The sequence below is a fragment of the Ictalurus punctatus genome, chromosome 10, assembly GCF_001660625.3.
Source record: "Ictalurus punctatus breed USDA103 chromosome 10, Coco_2.0, whole genome shotgun sequence".
Classification (NCBI taxonomy): Eukaryota; Metazoa; Chordata; class Actinopteri; order Siluriformes; family Ictaluridae; genus Ictalurus; species Ictalurus punctatus.
The window spans coordinates 17,559,571-17,586,584 of NC_030425.2; the positions used below are offsets into that span (position 1 = coordinate 17,559,571).

Sequence of the window (27,014 nt, forward strand, 5' to 3'; positions counted from 1 at the left end):
TAATATTCACAGTTTTATTAAAATGAGGACAAAAAAAAAACAACAACATTACAGTCTAAAATGATCAGGGATATTTTTGTTGTTGTTCCTGTAGTAAAGACAGAGTGCCAGAGTCAAACTGCCCTTTTTTGTTCCTTGTAATTGCTGTAGAGGGCCAGCAGGTGACAGTACTGAGCCTGTTATTGGTGCTTCTTGCCGATTCCATTTTGCACGTGATTCCTACAGACAGAGAGAGTGAGAGAGAGCGAGAGAGAGAAGAGAGTGTTTAGGATAAGGTGAATGTCCTTGGTGTATCATTTCACTTGAAGGTGAGAAAGGCCGGGCCTCACGCCAGCTACACGCAAGTCAGCAATTTAATCCTATCTGTATATTCTGCTGGTCAAACACAGCCAGATCCTATTAAACTCTGTCAGACTTTATGAAACGCTGGCAGACTCAGGCAGACCCTAAAAGACCATATGAAACGCGATCAGAACCTGAGACTGTATCGGACTTTATGGGACTCTAAGAGACCCCATCAGACAATATGATAATCTATGACTATCAGACCCTATGAGTTCAGACTTCTATCAGACTACTGAGATCAGACCCTGTGAAGAAGGCGTGGCATCAAAGCCTGTCAGTCTCACAGAAGGAGGCGTGGCTTCAGTGCCAATATATCTCAGTGAAGAAGGCATGGCCCTAAGGGCCTGTCTATCAGTCCCAGTAAAGGAGGTGTGGCATCTATGTCCATCAGTTCCAGTGACAGATGCGTGGCCCCTGTTGTTGTCAGTCCCTGTGAAGGAGGTATTGGCTGCATCCGAATATCCCTACTACACTACTGTACAGTAGGCGAAAACAGTATGCCAAAGGAGCAGTATGTCCGAATTCTCAGTATTCATAAATCAGTAGGTGAGAAATACCCAGATGAACTACTGCTTCCTCCGAGATTCTGCAGTCGGGAACCCATGGACACGGCACTATCCCATAAGGCAACGGTACTGGCGTGGAGCTGCTGTCAGAATCAAAAATGGTGGAACGCAGGACGTCAGCTCATGACAAGTTACATGTCAGTGCCAACATGGTGGATGTAGAATGCCTGGATTGTATTCATGCTACACATTTATACTTTTATACATTTATACGTACTGTATCAACGGCCAAGCAGTCACAGTACGCGATTTCAAACGCAGCCATGGCTTCTGTGTTTGACTGCTCTGGTGAAAGAGGCATGGCCTCAGTGTCTGGTGGTCCCTTGAAGGAGATGTGGTCTTTATGTGTCAGTCCCAGTAAAGGAAACATTGCCTTGAACATAACATGACAAAACAGCACCCCAAACCTCCAAACAAACGTGGAATGGTTGCACATTATGCACTAGCATGTTGTTAGTCGAAAAGAGCCGCAGAACTCCACCTTTAGTCCATATTTATGTGCTATTCCAGCTTAGTGTATACTTGATTCAGGTAATAAAGCGCTAATCATGTGTCAGACGTTCTGAGAACAGAGCAAAAACATACACAAACAAAACTAACCCTAACATACCCACACATCTCCTGAAACAAAATGACTGAGAAATCGTTGTTTTTTTCCTCACTCACCCATCTCCAGAGCGCTGATGTCCTGAGTCATGCTTCTCGGCCTTGATCGATTCCTGGACCTCGTTTTCTTCGTACTCGCGTACATCATTGATCCCATTCATCTGCCCAGTCAGAACCTTCACCACCATCTGCACGATGAACTGCACAGCACACGCAAATGGGGTTGAGTTTAGTGAGTGATCTCTCTCATAGAACACAGTGAGTGTCGAGGCAAAACTCATTCTCACTGAATTGAATCAAACTGACTGAATGATTGGAATCACGTGTGCATCCAGGCATCAGTGACAAACAAGTCTATAATTCAAGCTTTATCTTTTATCATGTGTATATAAAGATTTTCACTCATTCAGGTCAGTAAATTGTCTCTGAGTAATCACTCAAGGTTACTGGAACTTGCTTTTTTAATCTTGAAAACATTGTGTCACTCTTTCTCGGAAGTTTTATTGGTTCAGCTGAGTGTTGAGAAATTCCTTGCTTTACACAAATTCAAGCCTTTGGATCTTAATGATTGTCATGTGACCTAAAGGAAAAGTTCCGGAAGGGAAAAAAAATCCAAATGTACACAACTTCCCCTTTACTGTTTTTCTAGTAGAAGTTTCAACATAATACAATCAAAAATGTTTTCCTTGAATTGTAGCTCTCTATGGTCTCCTGGTTTATCTTTTAGGCTATTTTTGATTTCACATTCAGTGGTATAAAGGTCATGTATATTTACTTGTAAACCTTCCTATTCATTCCCATCTGCTCCTTTCGCTTGTCAATATGGAGTTTCTCAGAGGTTTTCAGGCAACTGAAGTTCTACAACAACGTTCCAGACCATTTAGTTTATGGTGCGGTCTACACTTGCAGAACGTGTGTATGAGTTTGCAGTCACTACATCGCTGAAGACGAAAATGCACAAGTAAGTAAACATCTACAGACTTCTTCACAAGTGAAGAAGAACGAACAAACTTATCAGTTATTTGGAAGTTACTGATGAAATAAAAAATGTTTAGAATGATAAATGTTATTTAACAATTGTCAATTTTTTCCATGATGGAGACTACATGATAACTAAGTAATAAATTCACCCTACTGCTCAAATATATGTGTGTGTGTATATTATATATAATATATACACACACACACATACATATATATATATATATATATATATATATATATATATATATATATATATATATATATATATATATATATATATATATATATATATATATATATATGAGACAAAATGTAACGGCAATGATTAAAAACGGTTGCACGCTATACGCTACATGAGGCGAGGTGAGAAAAAGTCCTCAGCAAACTTATGAGAATGGGTTCCCTTTTGAGTCTGGTTCCTCTCAATTTCTTCCTCACGATGTCTCAGGGAGTTTCTCATTGCCATCAAAGTCTCTTGCTTAATCATTAGGGATAAACTTATCAATTTAAAATTCATATCCTGCATTCATATATTTCTGTAAAGCTTCTTTGTGACGATGTCCATTGTTAAAAGCATTATACATATAAAATTGTACAGAATTGAATATTCTCTTTGTTTTCGTACTGTCAGTCATGTATGAGTCCTCCAGTACTGCCTGGGGTGCTGTTAAAATGTTTTATTTATCTACTTTTATTTTGCTACAGGCAGCAAATTGACAATCCTCAAAGTCTTTGAATTGCGCCATATTGTTTGTGGAAGCCAACTGCTGAGGTCATGCATAGACACCTGTTAGACACCTGATGTTAGACACATCATGTTAGACACCTGACCCGTCTTCTCTGATCTGTGTTTGTATGTTAACAACTTTGTTGTTGGAAAAAGTTACTGTTATAATACTTATACAGATAAGTATTATAACAGTAACTTTCTCCAACAATGAAGGAGAAACAGCAACCTTGGTAACAGCAAGCTTTTCTATTGCAGTGACTGTTTCGTGATAAAATGTTTTACCGCTTGGTAAAACTGCTTTTTGTCGTTTTGTCTTGTTAGGCTAATATAATACTAGCTAGCTAGAACTAGCATACCTGAAGTCACTGAGGTTAAATCTGTGTGTGTCAAATTCAATTCCAACCAGTAGTTGAAATAAACACTGGATAGTTTAGTGTGTTAGTGTTGCAAATCACAAACATGTCTACACTGAGTGAGATGAAAACGTGATTCATGATTTGTTGGTGGTTAATTATATGAATGCACTGGAGTGAGTTTGTCCAGAAATTTGAAATTTTATTATTTTTCATAGTAAAATTTGGGTTTGTGTTTTGCATTAATGATCAGGTGCTCTCGGATGGCCTTCGACTTGAAAGGACTTGCTAAATTACACAATCTAGACAAATTTTTATAGAAGAGTGATTGATTATTCAGCATTATTTCAGAGCCACAGTGTCTTACCAGGAACCAGTAGATGTTCATGAGCAGCAGTGCAAACAGCAGAGCGTTGAAGAAAAAGTAGAAAGGGATATTGGGGACGGATTGCAGGCTGGTGACGTAAGAGGCGTACAGCACTTTGAGGGGGAACCAGTACAGTCGGAAGCAGAACCTGTAGAGGAGACAAGCACATGGTTACATGAAGTACCAGCAACTCAGCAGGAGGTAGATAAAAAAAAAGACAGCAAACTGGAGAAAACAAAAGAAGTAAGAAAGAAGATAAGTGAACTTATCTTCTTCTAGAACTAAAACAATGCTTAACAACAGCAACAATAATGCAATAATGATGTATACGGGATTCTCCAAAGAAATGAAATTAAGTATTACTACTGTATGTCTCCAATTGGAAATTACATTAAGCCAAGCTTACAGAGTCGTGTAGTTTATACACTTTTTTTTTAGTTTATATACAGTATTATTTATAGGATTAATTTCCCCTAACAGCAGTGCTTCTGCAAATCACATTTTTATATTAATGTGCTTGTTGACATATGGTAACACATTTTTTTTGTATTTTCTGTATTTATTAAACATTTATGGAAGGAGTCTCCAGTGACAGTCAGAAGTAAATCTGTAACTAAGCTTTCTGACATCTTCACGACAGAGGAGTTTATGCTTTACGGTTTCTTGCCAACATGATAAAGTTAATCAGACAAATATAAACACAGCTTAAGAGAGAGACAAAGAGAGGCTGATGAGGGAATGACTGTTTATAGCTGCTGTAATGTAAGTGAGAACAGGGACTAACTTGTGGACATTCCACAACATTGAACATAACTTTAAATGGAAAAAATGTATGATGTATTGTTCCTAAATATGATGTACTGTAAAGGTTAGCAAATTGCTGTGGTATTAGAGGAATAAAACACTATGGGACATGCTGTTATTGAAAAATAATCAACTTCAGGGTGGTAATGGTAATTCTGCTTCATTACACCACCACATCACTCATGAAAAACATTTTTTAAATACATTTGTTCAGTAGAAATCAAAGACAGATAATCAAAGTACGATCATGTGCACCAGCATATACCTTCGACATTGCGGAATTAAAATGTAATTCTTTTGAAGTGTTGTTGCTGTGTCTTTTGCTCATTTCTTATTGTTCTTCTAAGTTCTAATTTTTGGATAATGTTTTTGGTTCTCTTTTCCACCTCTGCTGACTGACTGAGTAACTCACAAGCAAGTGTGTGAATAAGTGGGCCAATTTTATTTTTTGATAACCCGTGGCCCAATTTTAAAATGGTCACAGACTACAAATAGCTGTAGTTTGGACACCACTGCCCTTGCACCGCCCCTGCAGTGGTGTATTTGGAAGCTGTAAGCAGATGTCCTGATTTTAGATTCGGTGACTTTGACCAAAATCTCACAGATGTTTAGTTATACTTTGTCTTTACAAGGAGATCGGAAACGTGTGTGTGTGTTTGTGTGTGTGTGTGTGTGTGTGTGTGTGTGTGTGTTTTTCATGTGCAGGCCTCACCATGTGATGCCAAAGCCCAGAAAGCCCACGCTGGACAGGACATCATTGATCATGTAGCTTTTTCCTGCACGGATCTTGAAGTAGACGTTGAGTTTTGTGAACTCCAGCAGAATGTCGTTGATGTCATGGAGGAACAGCACGAGGAGCCCGATATTGTGATACCTTTAAGGAGAGGAAGTTACAAAAACACACCAATGTAAGTAAACCTAAAATTACATTTTAGTGGTACAGAGTCTGAGACACAGCTGAGTGCAAATATTTGCAACCTCCATGGTTTAGTAATGGAACAAAAATATCTCTAATTAATAACAGAAGTCTAAAATGTTTTTTAAAAATAATAATAATAAAATAAAAAAATGTAATGGAATAACAACACCACAAACAATAAGACAACACTAAAATGGTATAATGAAGTGGAGTTACTGTTACCAACACATTGTTTCCTCTAATACCACAGCAATTTAACATCAATTACAATTTCTATTTATTAAAGAACGACTGACACATTGTATTTATTATATATTTACAGTTATATTAAATGATATGAAACATTTGTGAAACAAACTAGTTCCTGTTCTCATTTACATTATAGCAGCTATATTTTAATAAGTCTAACACAGCTTGTCATGTTACTGAGAAACCACAAAGTGTAAACTCCTCTGTCCTGAAGATGTCGGAAAACTTGAAGTTGCAGTTTTACTTTTGACTGTTACAAAGCGCTGACACTGGAGACTCCTTTCATAAATGTTAAACTAACGTTTCCTTACAGAAAATATTACCATTTCAATGATTACACACTTTTGAATCAGTTTATGTGGCGCATCTGCTTTATAAGTCCCTATGACTGATCAGTTACTATAAAAATGATTTGAACCGCTGTTATGTAAAAATTAAATCAACACCTTCTGACCAATCAGAATCTAGAATTCAACAGAGCTGTGGGATAGGCTGACAAGCTCTGTTCTTCACACACACCACCAGGAAATTAGAAATTTGGTGAAAAAAAAAGACATAGACCAGTGAATGGTGCTCTCTATCTCCTCCACGTTAAGTTCTCTCCTGACCTGAAGGCGTAGGAGAATGCAATCAGTGCCAGAGTGATGAAGTGATGCAACAGCATGACGGCGGAGTCTTTCCTCCACGCATCCATGTATATTGTGGCGTAGATGGAGTGGCCGTAGAAGCTCCCCTGGATCAAATAGACAATGGCGATATCCGTAGGCACCTGCATTCCGCTCTTCCAGTCTAGTGATCGATTATTCATGGATTAATACATTATTGACTATCTGAAACTAAAACAAAAGTTCATCCGTGAAGGATCGGTAAAGAAGATGTACAGTTGAGGTCATAAGTTTACATACACCTTGTAGAATCTGCAAAAAACAAAATGCAATTTTTATTATCTCTAATTACTAAAACTAAACTAAAAATAAAAAATAAATAAAACTTTCAGATTCTGCAAGGCATATATAAACCTATGACCTCAACTGTACATGCTGTAGAGTTAAGTCATTCTGAGGAAATACCTAAAAAACACAACTGTAACAAGAGGAAGTGAGTGGGTCAGCGGCAGTGCCTGTATTTGTTTTGACTGGTTTACCACTATCAAGATCACATGGAATGTTATTTCCTCAAAATCCTATGCTTAATAAAGTAATCAGGCTGTTCTAGGAAAATGATCAATGACAGAATAGTCTGATGAGTCCCACTGAAGTCCCACTGTTTCACTTATACCACAGTAATTTAGATTATTTTATTGAGAAGAGTACAAGTTCAAAGCCAAAGAAATGCAGTTAGCCTCCAACCAGAAGCACAAAACCACAAGTAGCATTAAGTGTAAAAATAAATAAATAAATAAATAAATAAATAATTTTGTGCACTTACACCTCTACTCTGTGCACTTTGCTTCTCCTGGAACTCAATTAATGGATCTTATATGGTAGCAGTACTTGTATTGTTCTCTGCTTGATATATCGCTTTGCTTGTATTTTTCTCATTTGTAAGTCGCTTTGGATAAAAGCATCTGCTAAGTGAATAAATGTAATAAATGTAATGTAAAGTGCAAGCGCAAAAGTGATAACAAGGGAGGGTGTAATGTGAAATGTGCAGATGGCCTGGTAGCTGAACAGTGCAAATAATATATAAGGCATGAAAAACAGTGAAAATGGCATGATGTGAGTCTAGAGAGATGGATTAAAGAAATTTGAGACTGTACAGTGCAGTGAACAAAGTGCAAATTTGCTAATGATGTAATGTTTATACAGTCATGTGAAAAAATAAGTACACCCCATGGGAATTGTCGACTTTTTTGACACGCTTGGACAAGCTAACATTTGATCGTCTTTGAAACAGTGCCTATTTTTTCCCCAAATATTTTTTATTAAGAAAAAAGATACTTCCTGTCACAGAGATACAATACAATTCACGTTATAATAATAATAATAAAAAGAGCACTATAAGAAAAAATAAAATTAAAGGAGTACAATCAACTGAAAAAACACCATCTAAATTGATACCAGATCTTAAGTGTCTTAAGTGATCTTAAGTCAAGAACAACTTGATTATTAGTATATAAAGAGAGTTTTGTAGGTAGAGAGGAATAAAGTAAAATGGGTATAGAGGATTCCCTACAATATGACAGTTCCAATTCACACCAAGAAGATCCCGGAGATTCTACCCAGTAGCAAAGTTTATGGATGTGTGCAACCCAGTAATAGGATTGAAAATTGGGTAATGCAAGTCCTTCACTGAATCTATATCTCTGCAATAAAGTTTTACGAGCCCTTGCTGACTTCCCACCCCAAATAAAATAACTAATTATTTTATCCAATGTATCAAAGAATCGTTTTGGCAGAAAAAGAGGAATTATCTGAAATAAGAAAAGAAATTTCGGTAATATATGCATTTTGACAGCATTGATCCTGCCAATTAGAGAAAGGGGGCGATTACCCCAACTTTGAACATTGCATTTAACCTTTGAGATAAGGGGAGCAAGTTTAGACAAGGAACGTGCCACATTAATACCCAGGTATTTAAACCCTGATTGACTAAATTCAAAAGGTAGATCTGACTGTTGGAGATAAAATGCTGCAGAATTGACGGGGAAATAGTCGCTTTTCTCCAAATTTAATTTATAACCTGAAACTGAACTGAAGGTTTCCAGAACACCTAAAACAACAGGCATAGAATCAATAGGATCGGTTACATACAATAACATATCATCAGCATATAGCAACAATTTATATTCGACACTGTATCGGACTATTCCTTTAAATAAGCGAGGAGATCTTAAACGATAGACAGAGACTCAATAGCGACAGCAAAGAGCAAAGAGCAAAGGCAATAAGGGACAGCCTTGGCGACACCCTCGTCCGAGAGCAAAATAATCAGAATGAATATTGTTAGTATGAACACTGGCTTTAGGGGATGAGTAAAAGAGGTGGATCCAAGAAATAAATTTATCCTGGAATACAAATTTCCTCAAAACTGCAAACAAGCACTCCCACATTACAATCTCAGGAAGTTCAGGCAAATGCTTTGAATAAATTAGATTAGAGTGTACGGGTATTAAAAAAAACAACTGACGTCCCTTTATAAAATTATTTTGCTTTTCAGATATAATATAAGGGAGCATGTTCTCTAAATGAGATGCAATTACTTTTGCCAACACCTTTACATCTGCATTAAGCAGAGACAGTGGTCTATAGGAACCACAGGAGGTTGGATCTTTACCCTCCTTCAGAAGGAGAGCTATAGTGGCTTGTGTCAGAGTTGGTGGCAAAGTACCACGTTCTAAGGATTTATTGAACACAGATAAAAGCAATGCCAATTTTCCAATAAACGTGTTCAAAAAATTCAAGTGGAAACCTGTCTGGGCCAGGGGCTTTGTTAGACTGCATAGTTTTAATTGAATTTGAAATTTCTTCAAGAGAGTGGGGAGTCCAGTTGCTTGGCAGTACTAGAATCAATAACAGGGTTTTGAAGAAATTCATTTTGACAGACAATACCAAATTCAATTTAGTATTGTCTGTAGGAAATGCAGATTTATAATTTATTAAGCTCACTTTGATGTATTTTAATAAACCAGCACACTGCTTCTGCACATGACATAACATAACAATATTATACAACAGTTAGTTCTGGTCCATTAATTTGATTGGACAAGCAGCATTCCAAGAGTGCTGATATTTAGTATAACTGTTTCTATCACTTGTCTGTGTTCACTACATAAAATTCCAATTCTAGCAATTGTCTGTTGCACTGAAACTGTTACTACACTTACTACGGACTGCCAGTCTGTCTGTGTGTTGGCATGGCAACATGCAATGCTATATCCAGATGTATTTCCATTCATGGAGCAAAATAAACAAAATATTTGGCCATATTGTGTCTGAAATGTCAGTTACTCGATATGAATTTCTTGTTTACAGAACTGATCTATGAAATCAATATCACAGTCACAGTAAAATGATTTTAAAGTAGCATTAATTTCCAGGGGATCTGTAGTGATATAGTTTTTTTTAAATACTAGGTATCAGATGGGAAGTGACCTGTCACCATAGCGGATATACCAGTAAAGGACTTGGCTTGTCGCCATGTTCATAGTATGAACCACGAGTACATAGTAACAAGCGATCTACCTCTTTAGTCGAAATAAGATTGTAATTCCGCTTGTAAGTCAAGACGCTGTTTAAGTAGTTCTGAAGAAGGATTCAGTGCCTAGCAGTGCGCCTTTTATTAGAGAGAGCAGAGTAAGAAATAATCTACCCTCTGAGACAGGATTTACTGTAAGTGTCTCCCATAACAGTGAATAAGAAGTGGAGTCATTCTGATTGAAGGAAAGAAAGTCATCAATACAAGCTGAAATGAACTCGTAAAATTCTTTGTTTGCCAAAAGAAGAGAGTTAAATCTCCAAAGCGGTGGGTTACGTTTATAAATTGAAAGTTGAATATCTAATTGTAGAGGCGCATGGTCAGAAATTACAGAATCAATCCTCGAATTGGAATGATGCACCTGGGAGAAGAAAGAAATATTTTAAGAGAGGGGTTACGGGATCTCCATCGATGGAAACAGTGCCTATTAATAAAGTTGACATACCTGAACAAAACCACAAGGAAAATTTGATTTTTACTCAAGAGAAATATCAATACATGTCATATTCTTCTGTGGAAAAAGTAATTACACCCTTGGCCTCAGAATCCAGTATTGCCCCTTTAGCAGAATATTCCATGCAATATTCTTTCAGCTGCAAGATGTTTGAGGGTTTTCTTGCACGTACAGTACTTCCCGTTTCAAATCCCCCCAACACAACATCCCCCCACAGGCCATTCCATTTCTTCTTTTCAAGCCATTCCTTGGTGGATTTGCTAGTGTGCTTAGGATCATTATCCTGTTGAAAGGTCCACTTTCGGTTGGCCTTACATTATCTTCAATCCCTTGCCAGACTTATAGGCATCCACAACTTTTTCCTGAAGGCCTTACAGAACTCTTTAGATCTTGGCATGATGACACCACATACCTCAATAACAAAGGGAACACCAGACACTAGATATGAGAGGAGTATAAATGAGACAGGTTCCACCTGCACTCACTAAGCAGATTCTAATCACTGGCACCCAATCTTCAACACCTGATTCTAATTTTATGGATTTGAAGATGTGATAAATATAGGGGTGTACTTACTTTTTCCATGTGACTGATCTGGGTTTTTTTTTCTTAATTCAAATTGTGAAAAATTACAAAAAAATGTCAATTTTATGTGTCATTTGATAGAGTGCATCAGCTTTATTAATAGGCACTGTTTCAAAAAGGATAAAATATTTGCGTGTCCCATTTCCATGGGGTGTACTTATTTTTTCACATGACTGTAGTTACATTTAATGTTCTCACTTACATTATAGCAGCTATAAACAGTGGTTCCCTCACCAGCCTTTCTTTTTTGTAACTCTTGAAGTCAATAAGACAAAAAAAATGCAGCTTGTCATGTTAGCAAAACGATTACATAGTTACTTGTTACTGTTAGTTATGGATGCATCAATAATGGCTTGTGTCAGGCAGTCCTTACAGGAGGTTTTTTTTATTGTTGCGGTGAAAAATGCTTGATTTTGCTGCGGCTTTTTTCAAAATTTGTGATTCAATTTGCTGATTTATTTTGTGCCTTTTTGCAGAAAACTACTTGAATTGTTGGTAAATTAGACCATTTAGCTGCACTCATAAGCAGTGACGCAAGCGTGCAAAGAAACTGTTGCATGTGAGAGAGAGCACTTCTCTTCTGCAAGAAATGAGCATGGAGACTTCCTTTCCCCTCGCTCTTCATGACAACTTGCAGAAGATTTTTAATGACCACGCTCGCTGTTATTGCTCTGCAAGCTCAGGTGTGCGCGTTTTATTAAAAAACACACTGTTTAAACACCATAAAGTTGTCAAACATAAAACTCAACACGAGAAGTTCATCCTTAGCAGCAATCAATATAAAAAGAGCTAAATAATATGTTCCACGGCATCCCTGATTGATTAACACTAAGTACTCACTACTCATTTCTGTATCAGTATTGGTATCAACGATTAGCTAAAAACAATGTACTCAGTCCGAAAATGAATGCTATCAATGCATACGTACTGTTGGTTTTATGTTTAGTTGACAGCAGACATTTTAACCAATTAAAACCTAAATATTTGAAATCTGTTTTTTTCCTCCCTCTCAAATTTTCTTTGAAATAAAGTATTTTTCATGAAGGAATTAGAGATTGAAATTTTAAAACTGATAGTTCTTACTGTAAATCCTGAAACATACAACTAAAGTACTAAATGACCGAGAGTCCAAAAGATTGTAACAATCACCCTGTCCAATCAACCTGGTCATCCAGTTCGTCTCGTTTTAATACGTCTTTGAATTCAATCATAGCTTGTGGATTTTCTTTTATATTTACCATTTGTTTTGTTATGGGGGAAAAAAAGTTGACAAATATTATTCATTTAAAATGTACATTTCTTTGGTGTCCATGGTTTCACTTTACTCAGAAGCGTTCTGCCCTACAGCAAAAAAGGAGATAAAGATGAAGAACTTGATGCAAAAATCTCTGTAGCTTTCAAAGACAATTCTCCACAGATTATCATCAGTAATGACTGTGTAACGTTATGTGAGGACGATGTGAGTGCCTCACATGAGAGTGACTACAGGATGTCTAAAAAGCTGTTAGTGTAATCACACAGGTTAAGTCCGCTAATGTTTATCGATCAGATCCTCCTCCAGCTCACAAGCCGAAAGCAGAGTAGAGTGCTTTCAACATCAACACTAAATCAATTTTTCCCACCACAATACAAAACACTTCCATAACTACTCATACCCATAACTGTAAATGCTGAATGCTGCAGAGTGACCGGAACTCTGTGTTTTTTTTTGTTTTGTTTATAAAATCATTTATGCTATCAAGGCAGATGTCTGGATATGTGTATATGTACATAAAAGCTACACACGTAAGGAATAAAACGCTCTCTTATAGGAAAATAATCAACAACTGCATGGTGTGATAAACCAGAGTTACTGATACCACTAGTTTATGTGAAATATCCACCCCTGTGAATGAGCTGTTACTATAGAAACGATAATGTATTACAATGTAATTTGGTGTCATACCTGCGGTTAGAGAAAATGAAATAAACTTACTGTAAAAGACAGAGGAAGGGTTGTGAAAGAAGCCGTAGTTGCAATAGAAGAGCAAGTAGGTGGTGTAGGACCATGACATCGTGTAGAAGACCAGCTTCCAAGCACTTTCTGGCATCTTCGCCACATCTTTGGGATGGAGACGACACCACTGGGCGAATGGCTACAACAGACAACATGCAGATTCTTAGCATTTCATGCTAGATAGCAGTTTTTTATGCTATATTAACACTATTAATCTGTTAAGCATTTAAGAATACTTCCAGAAGAAAATATGGTCAAACCTACAGTCATGTGAAAAAATAAAGTACAGATCATGGAAATTGTTGGCATTTTTGACATATTTGGACAAGCAAACATTTGCTAATCTTTGAAACAGTGCCTATAAATAATGTTGATACACTTGAACAAACCCACAAGGAAAATGAGCTTTTTCAGTCATTTATTCAACAGAAGTATCAATAGATGTGACATTCTTCTGTGGAAAAATTAAGTTCACCCTTGGCCTCAGAAGCTAGTATTGCCCCCTTTAGCAGAAATAACTTCTTATAGGTGTTTTGCTTAATTGTTCACCAGACTTGCTGGAATTTTTCACCACTCTTCCATGTAATATTCTTTCAGTTGTTTGATGGTTTTCTTGCATGTACTGCTCATTTCAAATCCCCCCTCAACATTTCAATGGGATTCAAATCCAGGCTTTGACTAGGCCATTCCTTACCCCTCCATTTCTTCTTTTTGAGCCATTCCTTAGTGTTCTTAGGATCATTATCCTGTTGAAAGGTCCAGTTTTGGTTCAATTTCGTACAGATAGCCTTACATTATCTTCAAGCACTCTTTGATATGATGCAGAATTCATAGTTGATTCAAGGAATGCAGGCTGTCCAGTCCCTGAGGCAGAGAAGCAACCCCAAGCCATAACATTTCCACCACCGTGCTTCACAGCGCCAAACATGTCTGCTGTTACTGTGGCCAAACAACTGTATCTTTGATTCATATGCCCAGAGCACATTATTCCAAAAGGCCTGGTCTTGCCTATATGCTCATTGGCAAACTGTGGTCTTGCAAAGGCTTTTTCCTGGCATGCCTCCCATGCAGGTCAAGTTTGTGCAATCTTTTCCTGATTGTAGAAGCATGCACTTTACTTATTTTTTTTCACATTACTATATACGACACCAATAACAGACTTGGGATCTTGGGAAAAGCCTTTCTAACAATTTTGAAAACAAATTTACAGTAACTAAATAAGAGCTAACTAATAATTTTGCAAGATACATTACAGAGCAATCAGTCTTAAATTTTTAAAAAATATTTTTCTAACAACCATGAAGCTATGTTATATGTACTCTGTAATGTACTCTAACATTAGCGACAGGTGAAAACAATGTAGCATACAGCTTAGCCAAAATCCAGGCCAAACAACAAAAAGGCAAATCAGAAAATTTGGACATAATGTTTACAACATATTGTTAAATATACCATTTAAATAAGAACACAAAGTGATGCTTTTTTCCTAGGATGTACGTACAAATGCATGAATAAATAATAAGCATACATGGCTTCATCCAATCACAGAGCAACAAGTGGCTGAGCATTAAAGAGTTTTAAACAGATTTTGGAGCTACCATTTTAGCCTCAGAGACCAGAAAGTAGGATAAATTAACCTGCTAATTAGCTTGGCTCCTTCGGCTGATTAAAATAAATAAATAAATAAATAAATAAATAAATAAATAAATAAATAAATAAATCTGGATGCACACATGACTAATGAACATTAGTTACTTGTCAATATAATTATTTTTTAGCTATTTTTAATGGACCTGTGTATTATTATGTGCTTTTCTGTTGGTGTTGCTAATTTGAAGAAACTTGCACAATGACAGCTGACTGTTAATCTCTGACTTCTGTCTGCAATACCTAGTGAAAAAACTAGCAAAACTTCCATTTCCAAAAACTGTGATAGTGATGTGGAATGGCAGTTATAATTCACTAATTTTACTCTTTCAATACTATAGTTAGCTAGCTAAGCAATGTTAAGAGACTGTGACATTGTCCAAGCCGAATGCAACAGGCATATTAGGGCACTTTCACATACACAGTGTTTAGTCTGGAAGCCAGATGAGTTCTCTCTGTCAGCATGGGTCTTTAGGCAGGTGAGAACACAGCAATTACACACAGGTCTGAGAGCGTTTGAGCAAGTCAGTCCTGGTTAGCTGCTGGTCGTGGGGAAAGCGATGGGACTCTGAATTAACTCGGCTGCAGGAAGCGAATCAACATGCTGTGTGTTTTTGGTTGTGGTTTTTTCTTCTGTACATGTGAGTTGCTAAACTGAGTTACAGTACAGCACTGTAACATAGTGGAAATGCCATGCAAAACAAAAAAGTACATAAATGCTGTATGTGACAAAAAAAAATGTATTAAACTAGTTATTTATATATCTAATAATTTATTTAGCTGTGTCCAGTGTCTGACCAATGAAGGAAAGAGTTTTACAAAGGTACTTTCAGCCCAACACACACCTCAGACAATGTTTATTTATTGCTTTTTGGTTCCTTTAATTACTAAAGGAGTAATTATCAATAGAAACGAACCAAAATAACTGATTTCATTCCAATTCGTTCTTTACAAACAGACGAACAGGTGTGAAAGTGCTCTTCGACACTGCAAACCGGTCTCAGGTTCCTGTAAATGGACACTACTTACTAACAGCACCTTACAAAACGGACCTTGGAGATGAGGTGCTCAGTAAATCTTCATGTACTTCTGCTTTGAAAGGAACTGGGAAGGAAAAAACCAAAAATAGGAAGGTAGTAGCCTTCTCTCACAGCACGTACTTCATGTGCTAAAAACTGCTGAAAAAGTATGACACAATTCACAACACTTTTTTTCTGCTGGCTAAGTGAGAAAAAATACAAAGGAGCCAGATGTTTAGAGCAGATATTTTGTGTTTTAAAATCAGAGGTTGTGATGGTAATGTTGTTTATTTTTGTTTTACTGCAAGAAATATTCCATTTGAGATGTCACTGACTGTAAGAAATCTTTGTTTGGGTCAAATTAATAATCTAAAAATATCAATGTTCAATCAGAAGAGGATTGGACTACTGATCAGATGGTCGTGAGTTCAAATCCCAGCACTGCCAAGCTGCCACTGCTGGGCGCTTGAGCAAGGCCCTTAACCCTCAACAGCTCGGTTGTATAAATGAGATAAAGGTCGCTCTGGATAAGGGCATCTACCAAACGCCGTAAATGTGCTGCAAGTATAAAATTTTCATCCAAATCTCAGAATGTAAGCACTGTTATAAAGTCTAAAATCCACCAATAGGAGGATTGTATAGGATGACACTAGTGTTAGTGGCAATGGCGAAACTTAAACAAAATATGCTAATGGAAAGAAAAATCTCTATATTACCTTAAACTCACAGAATGTTTGTGTTTATGCGTGCCCGATTTTGGCGCAAGCTGATTTCCATATGACGTAAGCATAGTAATTTTAGCATGTTTAAAATTCAAATGTTTAAAACTTTAGCGGGTTTCAGCATGTACATCTTTGTATACGCACTTTTTGATGACAGTGTTCGAACACGGAGACACAATGAGGTTTTCATATCGAGAAACGATCATTGGATTAAGAAACTTTTATTTATTTATTTATTTATTTACAGTTTCCTTGGAATAAGTTAGCAGCAGTTAAATTAGACCGTACTCATAGCCTGTTAGCAAATGTGGTGAATCTATTTGCAATGTCAGACCTTAGAAGTAGTATATGGAAATGTTTAGGATAGAAAAGTCATGGATGCGTTTCCTGGTGGAAGCTTTAAGGTTGTACAGTTTCGTTACAGTGCTTCATTCTTATCTCGCTGTGATAGTCTATGTTCTGCCCAGTGTCACATTCAGACATAGGGCTATTGTAATCAGAGACATGAATGATAACTATTTACATCAATGAAGCATTCTCTATCCCATTTACCTGGTCTCCAATTTCCCTTCAACAATTAGTGTTGTGCATGGGTAAACGGAGGCCAGGGATGAAAATGCGACACCACAAAACCACACTAAGGCATCGTGTGACACCACTCTTGTAATTAAGGAGCAAAATAATAAGTCTGAGAGACAGTCCACTTTGAAGTGACAATGTCTCTGATTGGTTCAGACAGCCGGCTGTTATTGCGCAACAGGGCGAGTGGGCTAAATGCTGATCCTAAATGCTAAATGCAGCCCATCATGCTGGGGGAATTTATAGAGACCAGCTGTCATCAATGACTCCCCATACCCCCTACATCACCTTACACTCCAGCTCCATCTTATAAACACACACTCACGCTTAATCACTGTTGCTGAGCAAAGATAATCCAACTGTCAGTTCTTATATAGTAAGAACTTCATTATTAGGCCTCATTCTGTGCTAGATGTTGATTAGTAAATTTTACAAGTTGTCCCACTTATTCATAAGCATATAAGTAGTAGATTGTCATCTTTTCCATAGCAAAAACTGATTTTACACTGTTTAATTTGAAAATTACATTTCAAGCTTCAATGATATTTGAGCTAACAATGAAACTAAGAGCATGCAGCATGGTGCTGGAGCTCCTTATAGAGTAATGATGGATGGAGGATGTTATGTCTACAGCAGTGTCTGGGAGGTTTTCCCACCACACTGAACTCCTGCCTCAGTAGTGAGTATGGATCAGCCTCTTTGAGCCAGCATGTGCCACTGATCTGACACTAAATTATCAGAGTATCTTGTGTGATCTCGCTCCAACCTCTTCACATCATGCAAAGTGATATCAAAGTGTACATTAAAGCAAAATAAAATAGCATAGTCTTGTGTTGTTGTCTGTAGACTCGACTTCAGCTAGTCTGAAATATTTTTTCAGAATAATCTAGCACATTTTGCTGCTTGCTTTACCATCTGCCTCGCTGTTTTTTTGCCACTTCCCCACAATGACAACTAATGTATGTAATAGTTGACTAGTCAATGCAATCCGCATTCTCTGCAAAACTCATTTTACCTCTTAAGCAGGTTATAAAAGCTGAACGAAAGAACTCTTTTTTTGCAGTAGGAAAGTATGGCAACTGTCAAGTTCAGGCAGTTACACCACAGTTGGCCACACATTAAGTGAGTCCAAAGACATAAGGCCTCAGCATGCTTCATGCTGAGACAACATTTGGCTGTTTTTCTTGAACAATATGACATAAGCATAGACCTCATGCAGAGACTTCACTCACCATGAAACATTACACAAACAACCCTGTGATTTGATTGGTTGTTACAAACAAGGCATGCCTAAGTCGATTCATTCCAAGCATCACATTGGTTTCACTAGCATGCTAAACTCAGCATCCTCAACCCTCGATTTATTTAATGGTATCATGCTTCTTATTTCTATTTTCCTAAGCAGATCTTCCTCATCCTAGTGTTCTATCATTAGTTTATGTACTTCATATTTATGTACAACTCCCGTGTTGCTGTAGTTTATGCTGTCAGTACTTTGGGGATGCAATCCTCTTCCTGCAGTTATGGAAATTGTCATGAAATTTTAATAGCTCCATCTGCAATTCTGAAGAATCTGATGGCCAAAACAAAACTGCAGCGGACAGGTGGTTTCATCTTCATGCAACTCTCACCAGATGTAATATCTGCTATAAATATGTGGAGTTCAGATAAGCAGCATAGCTGCTGGTGTACAGAAACCTAACAGTAGTTGGTCTACTTCCTCTCTGCCAAAATTACATTTCCTCTGTGAAACATACAGTTTCCACAGCAACCAATGCAGCCTCAACAAGACATTTCTCTCAGCCTTTGCGTGTGATCTTCAGAGCAGACATGAACAGATCAGCATGCTAAAAAAAAATGCTGTGTAATGCAGCTTATTGTAATCCATGTCATCTTAGTCAAACACAAAACAGTATACACACATTTGTCCTTTTAATGGGCTGAGCCAAAAAAAACATTCCACTGCAAAATATCAACAGCAATCACTTTGTTGGAACTGTTTCCTGTGAATAATTGAGCTTTTGATGATTTGTTGACCATTTAGGTTAAAAGAGGAAAACCCCAGATCTGATAAAGATCTAATGCGTCTCAGTCATACCCTAAGTATGGAAGGACCACAGCAAGACAAAACACATAAATCCTGACATTTACTGACCCATTTGTATGGTGACTTCTGGTGATTTACACTAACAGTATTCATCAAAGACCAATGTTCACCATCAAACACTGACACTCTCCATCAAAACACAATATTTGTTAAATACTAATGCTCTGCATAAGAGTCACTGTTCTCCAGAAAACATCATCCATTTAACATCAAAGCTGTTCAACAAAAACAATCTTCAGCAAACACCAATGCTCTCCAAATGTTGATGCTCTCAATGCAACATCAGTACTTTTCCTCAAACACCAATTCCTTCAAACAAAGACCAACTCTCTTCATTCAGCACTGTTGCACTTCATCAAACTCCAACACTCTCCAACCAACACCAACACTATCCAGTATACACCAAGGCTTCCCATCAAACACCACTGCTCCTAAACTGACACTTACACTCTCCACCTAACACCACAATTTTCACCAACAAACACCAACACACTCCATTAAACTCCACTGATGCTCTCCAACCAACCGTTATTCTCCATCTAATACCACAATGTTCTCCAACCAATACGTATACTCTACAGCCAACATGAATGCACTGGATCCAACACTGATGCTCTCTCCAAACAACACCATCATCTCCAGCAAACAACAATGCTCTCCAACCTACACCAACATTCTACAGAAAATACAAATGCACTCTAGAAAACACCAACAAACCTGGAGCTAAACCCTTGTATAACCTTAGAGGAATTGATCATAAGTTGCACCCGTTAAATGTTTAAAGGGAAGCATAGCATTGGTTTTCAACAACTGATCTTTATAAGCAACACACCATCATTTCCATATATCACCATATAACAATGAAGATACTCAAACACATCTGCCAAGTGACCACATGCAGCTGGTATTTGAATCAATCATTCCACCTGTTAGCAAGTGGAGGCAATCTGGCAAAGCCTTCTTTGTTTCATTGTTTGTCATTAATAATACACAGACAGTGCAACATAAGCTGATGGTTTAGTGAACAGCACAATGGCTCCAGGTTTATACCTCAGGCAATGTGAATTGAAACCAAAACTACTGTAATTGCAGAGGAGAGCAGCTTACCTTCCCTTTCATTTATTCGTTCAGTCAATTACCATATTTAATCACTCTCATGTGTTCACTAGGGGTGTCAATATTAAAATAATTTTGTATAATTTTTTTTTTTTTACAAAAGTTTCTTTTTAGTTCATATAACAAAAACAAAAGGATGCAAAAAGGTCAAATCCCCTAATCAGTTCTAGATTAGATTTCGAGACATATGTCTGTAGTAATTATAATTGAGTTACACAGGATCTCTGTAGGACTCACAGAGATGGGTGTCTCCATGATGCTCATCACACTATAAATGGTCACACTACTCACACATCACTACAGATGCACCTTTATTATAAGTGACTGATGTACTGAGCATGGCCATGCAAGTTGTATTTAATGATTAGTGGGCCACATGATCATAACCTGTGCTAGGAACTCAATAACTTACGTAACAGCACCAGAAGAATCGCTTCTGTTTTAAAGGTCATCTATATTGTATCATTCCAAGTTTTAAGTTTTTAAGTTGAAAAACACTTCCTGGGGTAGACACCCGACCTATAGAAGGTGAAATATGGCATAATCTTTCCAGACGGATGCACACTTGGTCCTTAAAAATTGCTGATGTGATGGATTTGGACAGGACTAAAATCCCAGAGATACTCTGGTAATAACTACATTACTCCACCTCCCTAAGTAAAACTAGTCCAGTCTGAAAAGTGCTTTAGAAAGATATTTTTGAGAATAACATTTCGGTGTGAATTTCCATCTGGGATGAATAAAGTGAACGATTGAACAATCGATCATCTGATTGATCTGTCTATCTATCTGTCTACATAAAATCTTAAATTGACAGTATTTATTACATTCAAGATGAAAAAGAGTGGCTCTGAGGAAAGGTGGCTTGCTAAGCAAAAAGAAAAATGCATTTCAGTTGATATTTTAAAAATACAATGATGAGGTAACCATCTGATCATACACTGTAACTAACTATGATATGCAAGACAGGTGATGGAACCAAATATTGCACTAAACTCAGGTAAAACAATGGTTACTATATGAACAGCACATCTGCACAAGAAATAGTACAGTCTCTATAAAGTTCCACAGGTCTCCACGAGCCTTACAGAATCAGGATCATTACATACTGTAATGGCAGGAAGTGCCGGACGTTTACTGGCCTGATTGTTTGTGTTTGTGGTCTCAGCTTAAATGGAAGTTTAGCGATGGCCACCACTTTGACTACAGAGAGAGAGAGCGAGGTAAACAAACCTACTGATCCCTCTATCAGGACATGTTGTTAGAAATCCTCTGTCTTTTACTAAAGAAGGTTTTTTGGGGGGATTTTTTTATCAAATTTCTCCTATATTTCGTTGTTGCTATTTCTCACTTCCTACGAACCACAGCTACGAACCCTGGGAAGACAAAAGATAACCTTTCTAAGACACATGAAACTAGCTTTTCGAGCTGATCGTGCTTGTTATACAGTAGTAGGAGTACTTGCAATAGTATTAACTAATAAGCTAGTGTTGCCCTGACTGATGGGAGTAATGAAAGCCGGACACTTATCCTCTCAGCCAATGATAATATGCCATTGTTAGCATTCAAACTTGGGCCATTTTGGAGCCCCAAAAATTTTTTAAATATGAACTTTGGAAACAATAATACATAACCAACATGCCTAGGAGAACAAAGAATTTCTATATAAATTCCTCAAGCATCAATCAAAATGTACCCGAACTACAAGTTTCAGGGGCAATGTCTGGCACAACACAGTTGATTTTAAAGCCATGATTGCCATGTTTTGTGACGCACCACAGAGGTGGTGCTTTACATTTATATTTACATGTATGGCATTTGGCATACACCCTTATCCAGAGTGACTTACAGAAGTGCTTTGAAGTCTCTATATACCCATGCTTTAGTAATCACTTGCAAAAACCTGCATCATGTCATTCAACATTACACACTGTCACAAAATAAAATACTGTATCTGAATTTTGAAGAGATCTGATAACAAACCAGAGTTTCAGGCAAGCATTGGTTGATACAGATGTAGAGTATCGGATCCTTTGTGCGCATCTCCGTCATCACACACCATTGTGATGTTCCAACTAGTGCCCAGTATGGAAAACCTATGCAAATGGACAGGTGCTGGTTTTTAAGCAGTAAGGAATTTGCATTTTGCTGAAGGAACCACTGCTAAGACTAAACCACAACCTACTAATGACAACTGATTGAGAAACATACACACATTGCAATGTGGGATTGGGTGGGCAATCACACGAAATGCAAAAGGTTATTACAAGTCATCTCCTGTTTTCAATTTCAACGGATCAATACAAACACACAGCTGCGTGATCTTTGGTGGACTTTCACACTAAATGCCGCAGGTTACTTCAGGCCATCACACATTTTGCTTTTTAATGCTTGTGTTTGGCAAACTCAAGGGCACCCTTTTTTAATACGATCAAAAAGGGACGTTAACATTTGGTCTACTTTGGAAATAATTTTCCCGAAACTCGGAAGAGAAACAAGACAGCAGACGGATCAACGAGTCCGTCGGCCTTTTCAGCCTGTCACTCCCATTCCATCACTGTCTTGCCACAGCCACGAGGACGAATACTTTTTACATTAACAAATTCAATGCAAATTCCATGTTGTGTTCCAAAATATAGACGGTAACTCAAAGGGCTATTGGTCAAATCAAGCAGAGCTGTTTGGCCGTCTGTTTAATAACAAGGGACTATAATTGTTCTGCTGTTATCGGAAAATAAATCAACGAATGGGTGGTGTGATGAAGTGGAGTTACTGTATCAAAAGGTGTTTATTTTTCCAATAACAGCACATCCAGAAGTATTTCATTTCTCTTACAACATTTGCTGACAATTGCAATTTTTATTTATTAAACAATGACACATACTTTTTATCTATTTATAGTTACATATAACTCTTACTAATTTAATAAGACAAAAATGCAACTTGTAATGTTACAGAGAAACCACAAAGCATAAACCCTTCTGTTGCTAGAAAACGTAAAGTGACAGCTTTACCACTGACTGTTACAAAGCGCTGACACTGTCCTTCCATAAATGTCAGTAAACACATTTCTCCTTACACAAAACTTCACCATATCAGCAATATGTTGAACACATTTTAATAGAAAAAAAACTATTTATGTGGCGTGCGCACCGTACAAATGATAACATAATAGAACAAGTGCATTATTATAAACATGTGATTTGCAGCCGCGCTACTGTCAGAGCTGCTGTTATAGAACAATTCTCACTTCTGACCAATCAGACGTGAGAATGTTTCATGTGCCATTATTGCCGAAATTAAGTAGTTCAATGTGTTATATAAAAACAACTTGGTTCCATGAAACTGTCCTGAGAATATAAATTCTCACATTAGTGTCCACCAAGATACAGAAAACTTTTTCCCCCCACAATCTTGAATCTTTCATGTTTGCATGAGCATCTAGGAGCCATAAGATTACTACATGTGCACTTTCCCTAGTTGCCCTTTGAATCCCAAGACTCATATCTATGATAAAACAGCAGTGATCCAGAGGCCACCAACCTGGGTGGATTTGTTGCGGCAATATATACAAACCTTTAACACCTGAGTCACCAAAACTGATTTCAGTTTTCTGAGCACTGGATAAACCCAGATAAATAGGGATAGGGACATGTGCCAAAAACTGATTACATACAATAAACTGGCATTTTCAATACATGGACTCTCCAAATTACAGTGACTACTAGCATGTTCCAAATTGTAAGGAGGGTGCTTAAGTTGAATGAACACTGCACAACTTTCAAAAACACAAAATAGCAGCCCTGTGCGTACTACGCGACTTTTGTTTGGTGGACATAGCGGTTTGCCCGCTCCCCACAAGTGTGCCCGATCCCCAAATCCTACTTTCTCCAAAAAACAAAAACACACAAAAAAAGAGCTGTATATAATGTGACTTTTTCCATAACTTTTTCCTTATTATTGTCCCTATATTTGACCCCCTCATCCTCACACAAAAAATTGATGGATGGTAAACTGGATTCAGAGATCTGTTGCGCATGACCGCAGATGAATTTGTGTCCGTCTGTGTTTTTGTTCATCCTCTTGGGTTTTTCTGCTATTTTTTGTTTGTCTGTCTTATTTTTGTTCATCTGTTTTTTGTCAGCCTATGCTGTTTTTTATGTCCATTTTTGTCAATTTGTCTATTTTTTATCCATCTCTTTTTGTCTGACATTTTATTGTTTATTTTCTATTATTATTTTTATCTTTATATTTTCTTTTTTTGTAATTGTAATGCAGCCTAGTGTATGAGGAAGATGCTAAATTATTATTATTTTTTAAAATATTGTTTATAAAACATTATTACTACTTTAGAATATTTCACACATAGAATAACAGTTGAATTTTTTAAAATGCAAATTTCACATTGTTCAGAGCATTTTTGTTGTATTTAGTCAGACAACAGGTGTAACATTATCAGATGTCAACAACAATAAAAAAAAAAAAAAAGAAAGAAAGAATTTTAAAAGTAATATCCAAGCAAACACATGTCGGCAGCTGCTTTTTAATGCAGAACCATCCCATCTACAGTCAGCACTAACAAACTACTGGACAAACTGATTAAAATATTTCTGGTATTAATGAAACAGTATAGCATGTATACAGTACACACAAATCTATACAATCATAGCAATATAGATGCCTGTAAAATGGTTCATGTTGTATGTATTATCTCCCAAAGATGACATTTACAGGATAAGACAATGCAGTAATAAGTGATCTTTATGAGCTGTGATAAATGTCAATGCCACTGAGACACTGGTCAAAGTGCTCAGGTAACTCATTAAACTGAGGAGCCTTGAACTACTTACTACGCACATACCACGCACACAGACACACACATTATCTGCAACACAATCTCATGTATCACTGCTCACTCTCTCCAGCTCGGATGCTGTTTAATAAAGATGCAGTGCTAGACATCCGGGTAGCATTACCAAACCGTTTCAAATATTTAGTGAGAAAGTGATCGCTCAGGTATGGATTTTTTTTTTTTTATTTAATCCTAATAAAAACAAAGAGCTAGGAAAAACATCAGTGCAAAATGAAGGATGCAGATGGTTGTCATGGTTGTATGAGAAGGCCTGAGATAACTGCCACATCCTCCCATGATCCTCTCTGTCTGCAGGCCTACAAAGTTAATGAAGCAGTGCTCCGTGTTCAGGAAGCTCTGCTGCATGTGCACTTGTGCATATCATCATGCATGTCCTGAGACTAATTAAGCAGCATAACCGCCTAAACTTTGATCACAGTTTACAGCAAAGTCACAAAAGAAACAGCAAATGTTTCCCCAAGTTGGACCAGGCCAAGAGATAGTTCTGTCGGTCAGATTATTTTAATAATACACAAAACATGTGTTCCATGAGAACAACACAAGTAATGCTGCCAAAAACAACACAATTAAGATGTCAAGGATTTAAACAAATAAACTCAATGCTGAAAAAAACCTCACAAATTTTGAACATCCAGCACAGCGCCATTTAATCCATTACTTAAAAAAATGTAAAGAATATGGCACATCTATACAATAAATGCCTAAAATAGATCATCTACCAAAAGTCAGTGATGGGGTAAAGAGAGGATTAGTCAGAAAAACAACCAAGAAGCCAAGAATAACTATGAAAATGATGCTGTCACCACCATGTTTCACATCCTTTTCAGAACTTTTGGTGTTTGCATTTTTAAAGTCCATTAACTCTACTATGAAAATGGAAAACGTCTGACATGCTCTTACTTATGCCATCAGAGTAACCATATTATTTTTAAAAAATTAGTAGAATTTTCCAATTCTGGAAAAGGTGCCTTTTAATTTCGTACTTCAACAAACAAGAATTATTTATTGATTAATTAAAAAGTTTTTATTTCATTTGATATCTTAGTGAATTCTTCATTGCATGTGTCATAAAATATTATTTTTTACTTTCTTTTACTGTAGTCATTCACTTATCTGTTGATTTTATGACTGTTACTGTTTTATATGGAAAACTTCAATTAAACACCAGGGTATGGTCAATATTTTGAAACGTTCTCAGTAATAATAATAATAATAATAATAATAATAAGCAGTAATGCTTTACTGCAGTAATGATTGGGATATATCATATAACTTGCCAGAGAAAAAAAACATATACAATCTATAACCATATCCACATATCCAAAATAAGGAAGAGTAAAATTAGCATTGCAGCAGCTCACATCTGGTCCTGCAGAGTTTTGTAATCTCTTTAACAACAACAAAAAAATCAGCTCATGACCAGGTCTTATTAATAATTGTGCGTTCATCAGACATCAGACATACTGACCATACAGTAACGTACCACAAACAGGTGATAAGTCAGTGCCCATCTCAGACTGGTCCAAATCACCACGCAGAGGAAGAAGAGCACGATTTCTGTCGGTGTGAGGTGTGCATGATCCAGCAGTGTCTGAACGGACAGTTCGATGCCACAGTCTTTACAGTCTCTATAGGCATCCAACAAAACACTACTAGCTGTGGAGAAGAGCTGCAAGTATCCCGGCATGGGCTCCTCCACTGACACACCTGCCATGCTTTCTAACACTCCTGGAGCTCTGTGCAGACTTTTCAGATGTCAAATGTGGTGTTGGGAGTGAATTTAATCCTTTCTTAGT

The 27,014-nt window shown here is 37.2% G+C and overlaps 1 protein-coding gene across 2 annotated transcripts; it reads right to left on the reverse strand.

Annotated features, from left to right (window-relative positions):
* Window positions 1–27,014, reverse strand: cers1 (ceramide synthase 1). 2 transcript variants are annotated; one of them, NM_001200752.1, is given in 7 exon segments: window positions 1–219; window positions 1,578–1,717; window positions 3,952–4,099; window positions 5,468–5,629; window positions 6,532–6,712; window positions 13,135–13,294; window positions 26,702–27,014. In NM_001200752.1, coding segments are annotated over 7 exon segments (1,062 nt in total). In that variant the 5' UTR covers window positions 26,933–27,014; the 3' UTR covers window positions 1–179.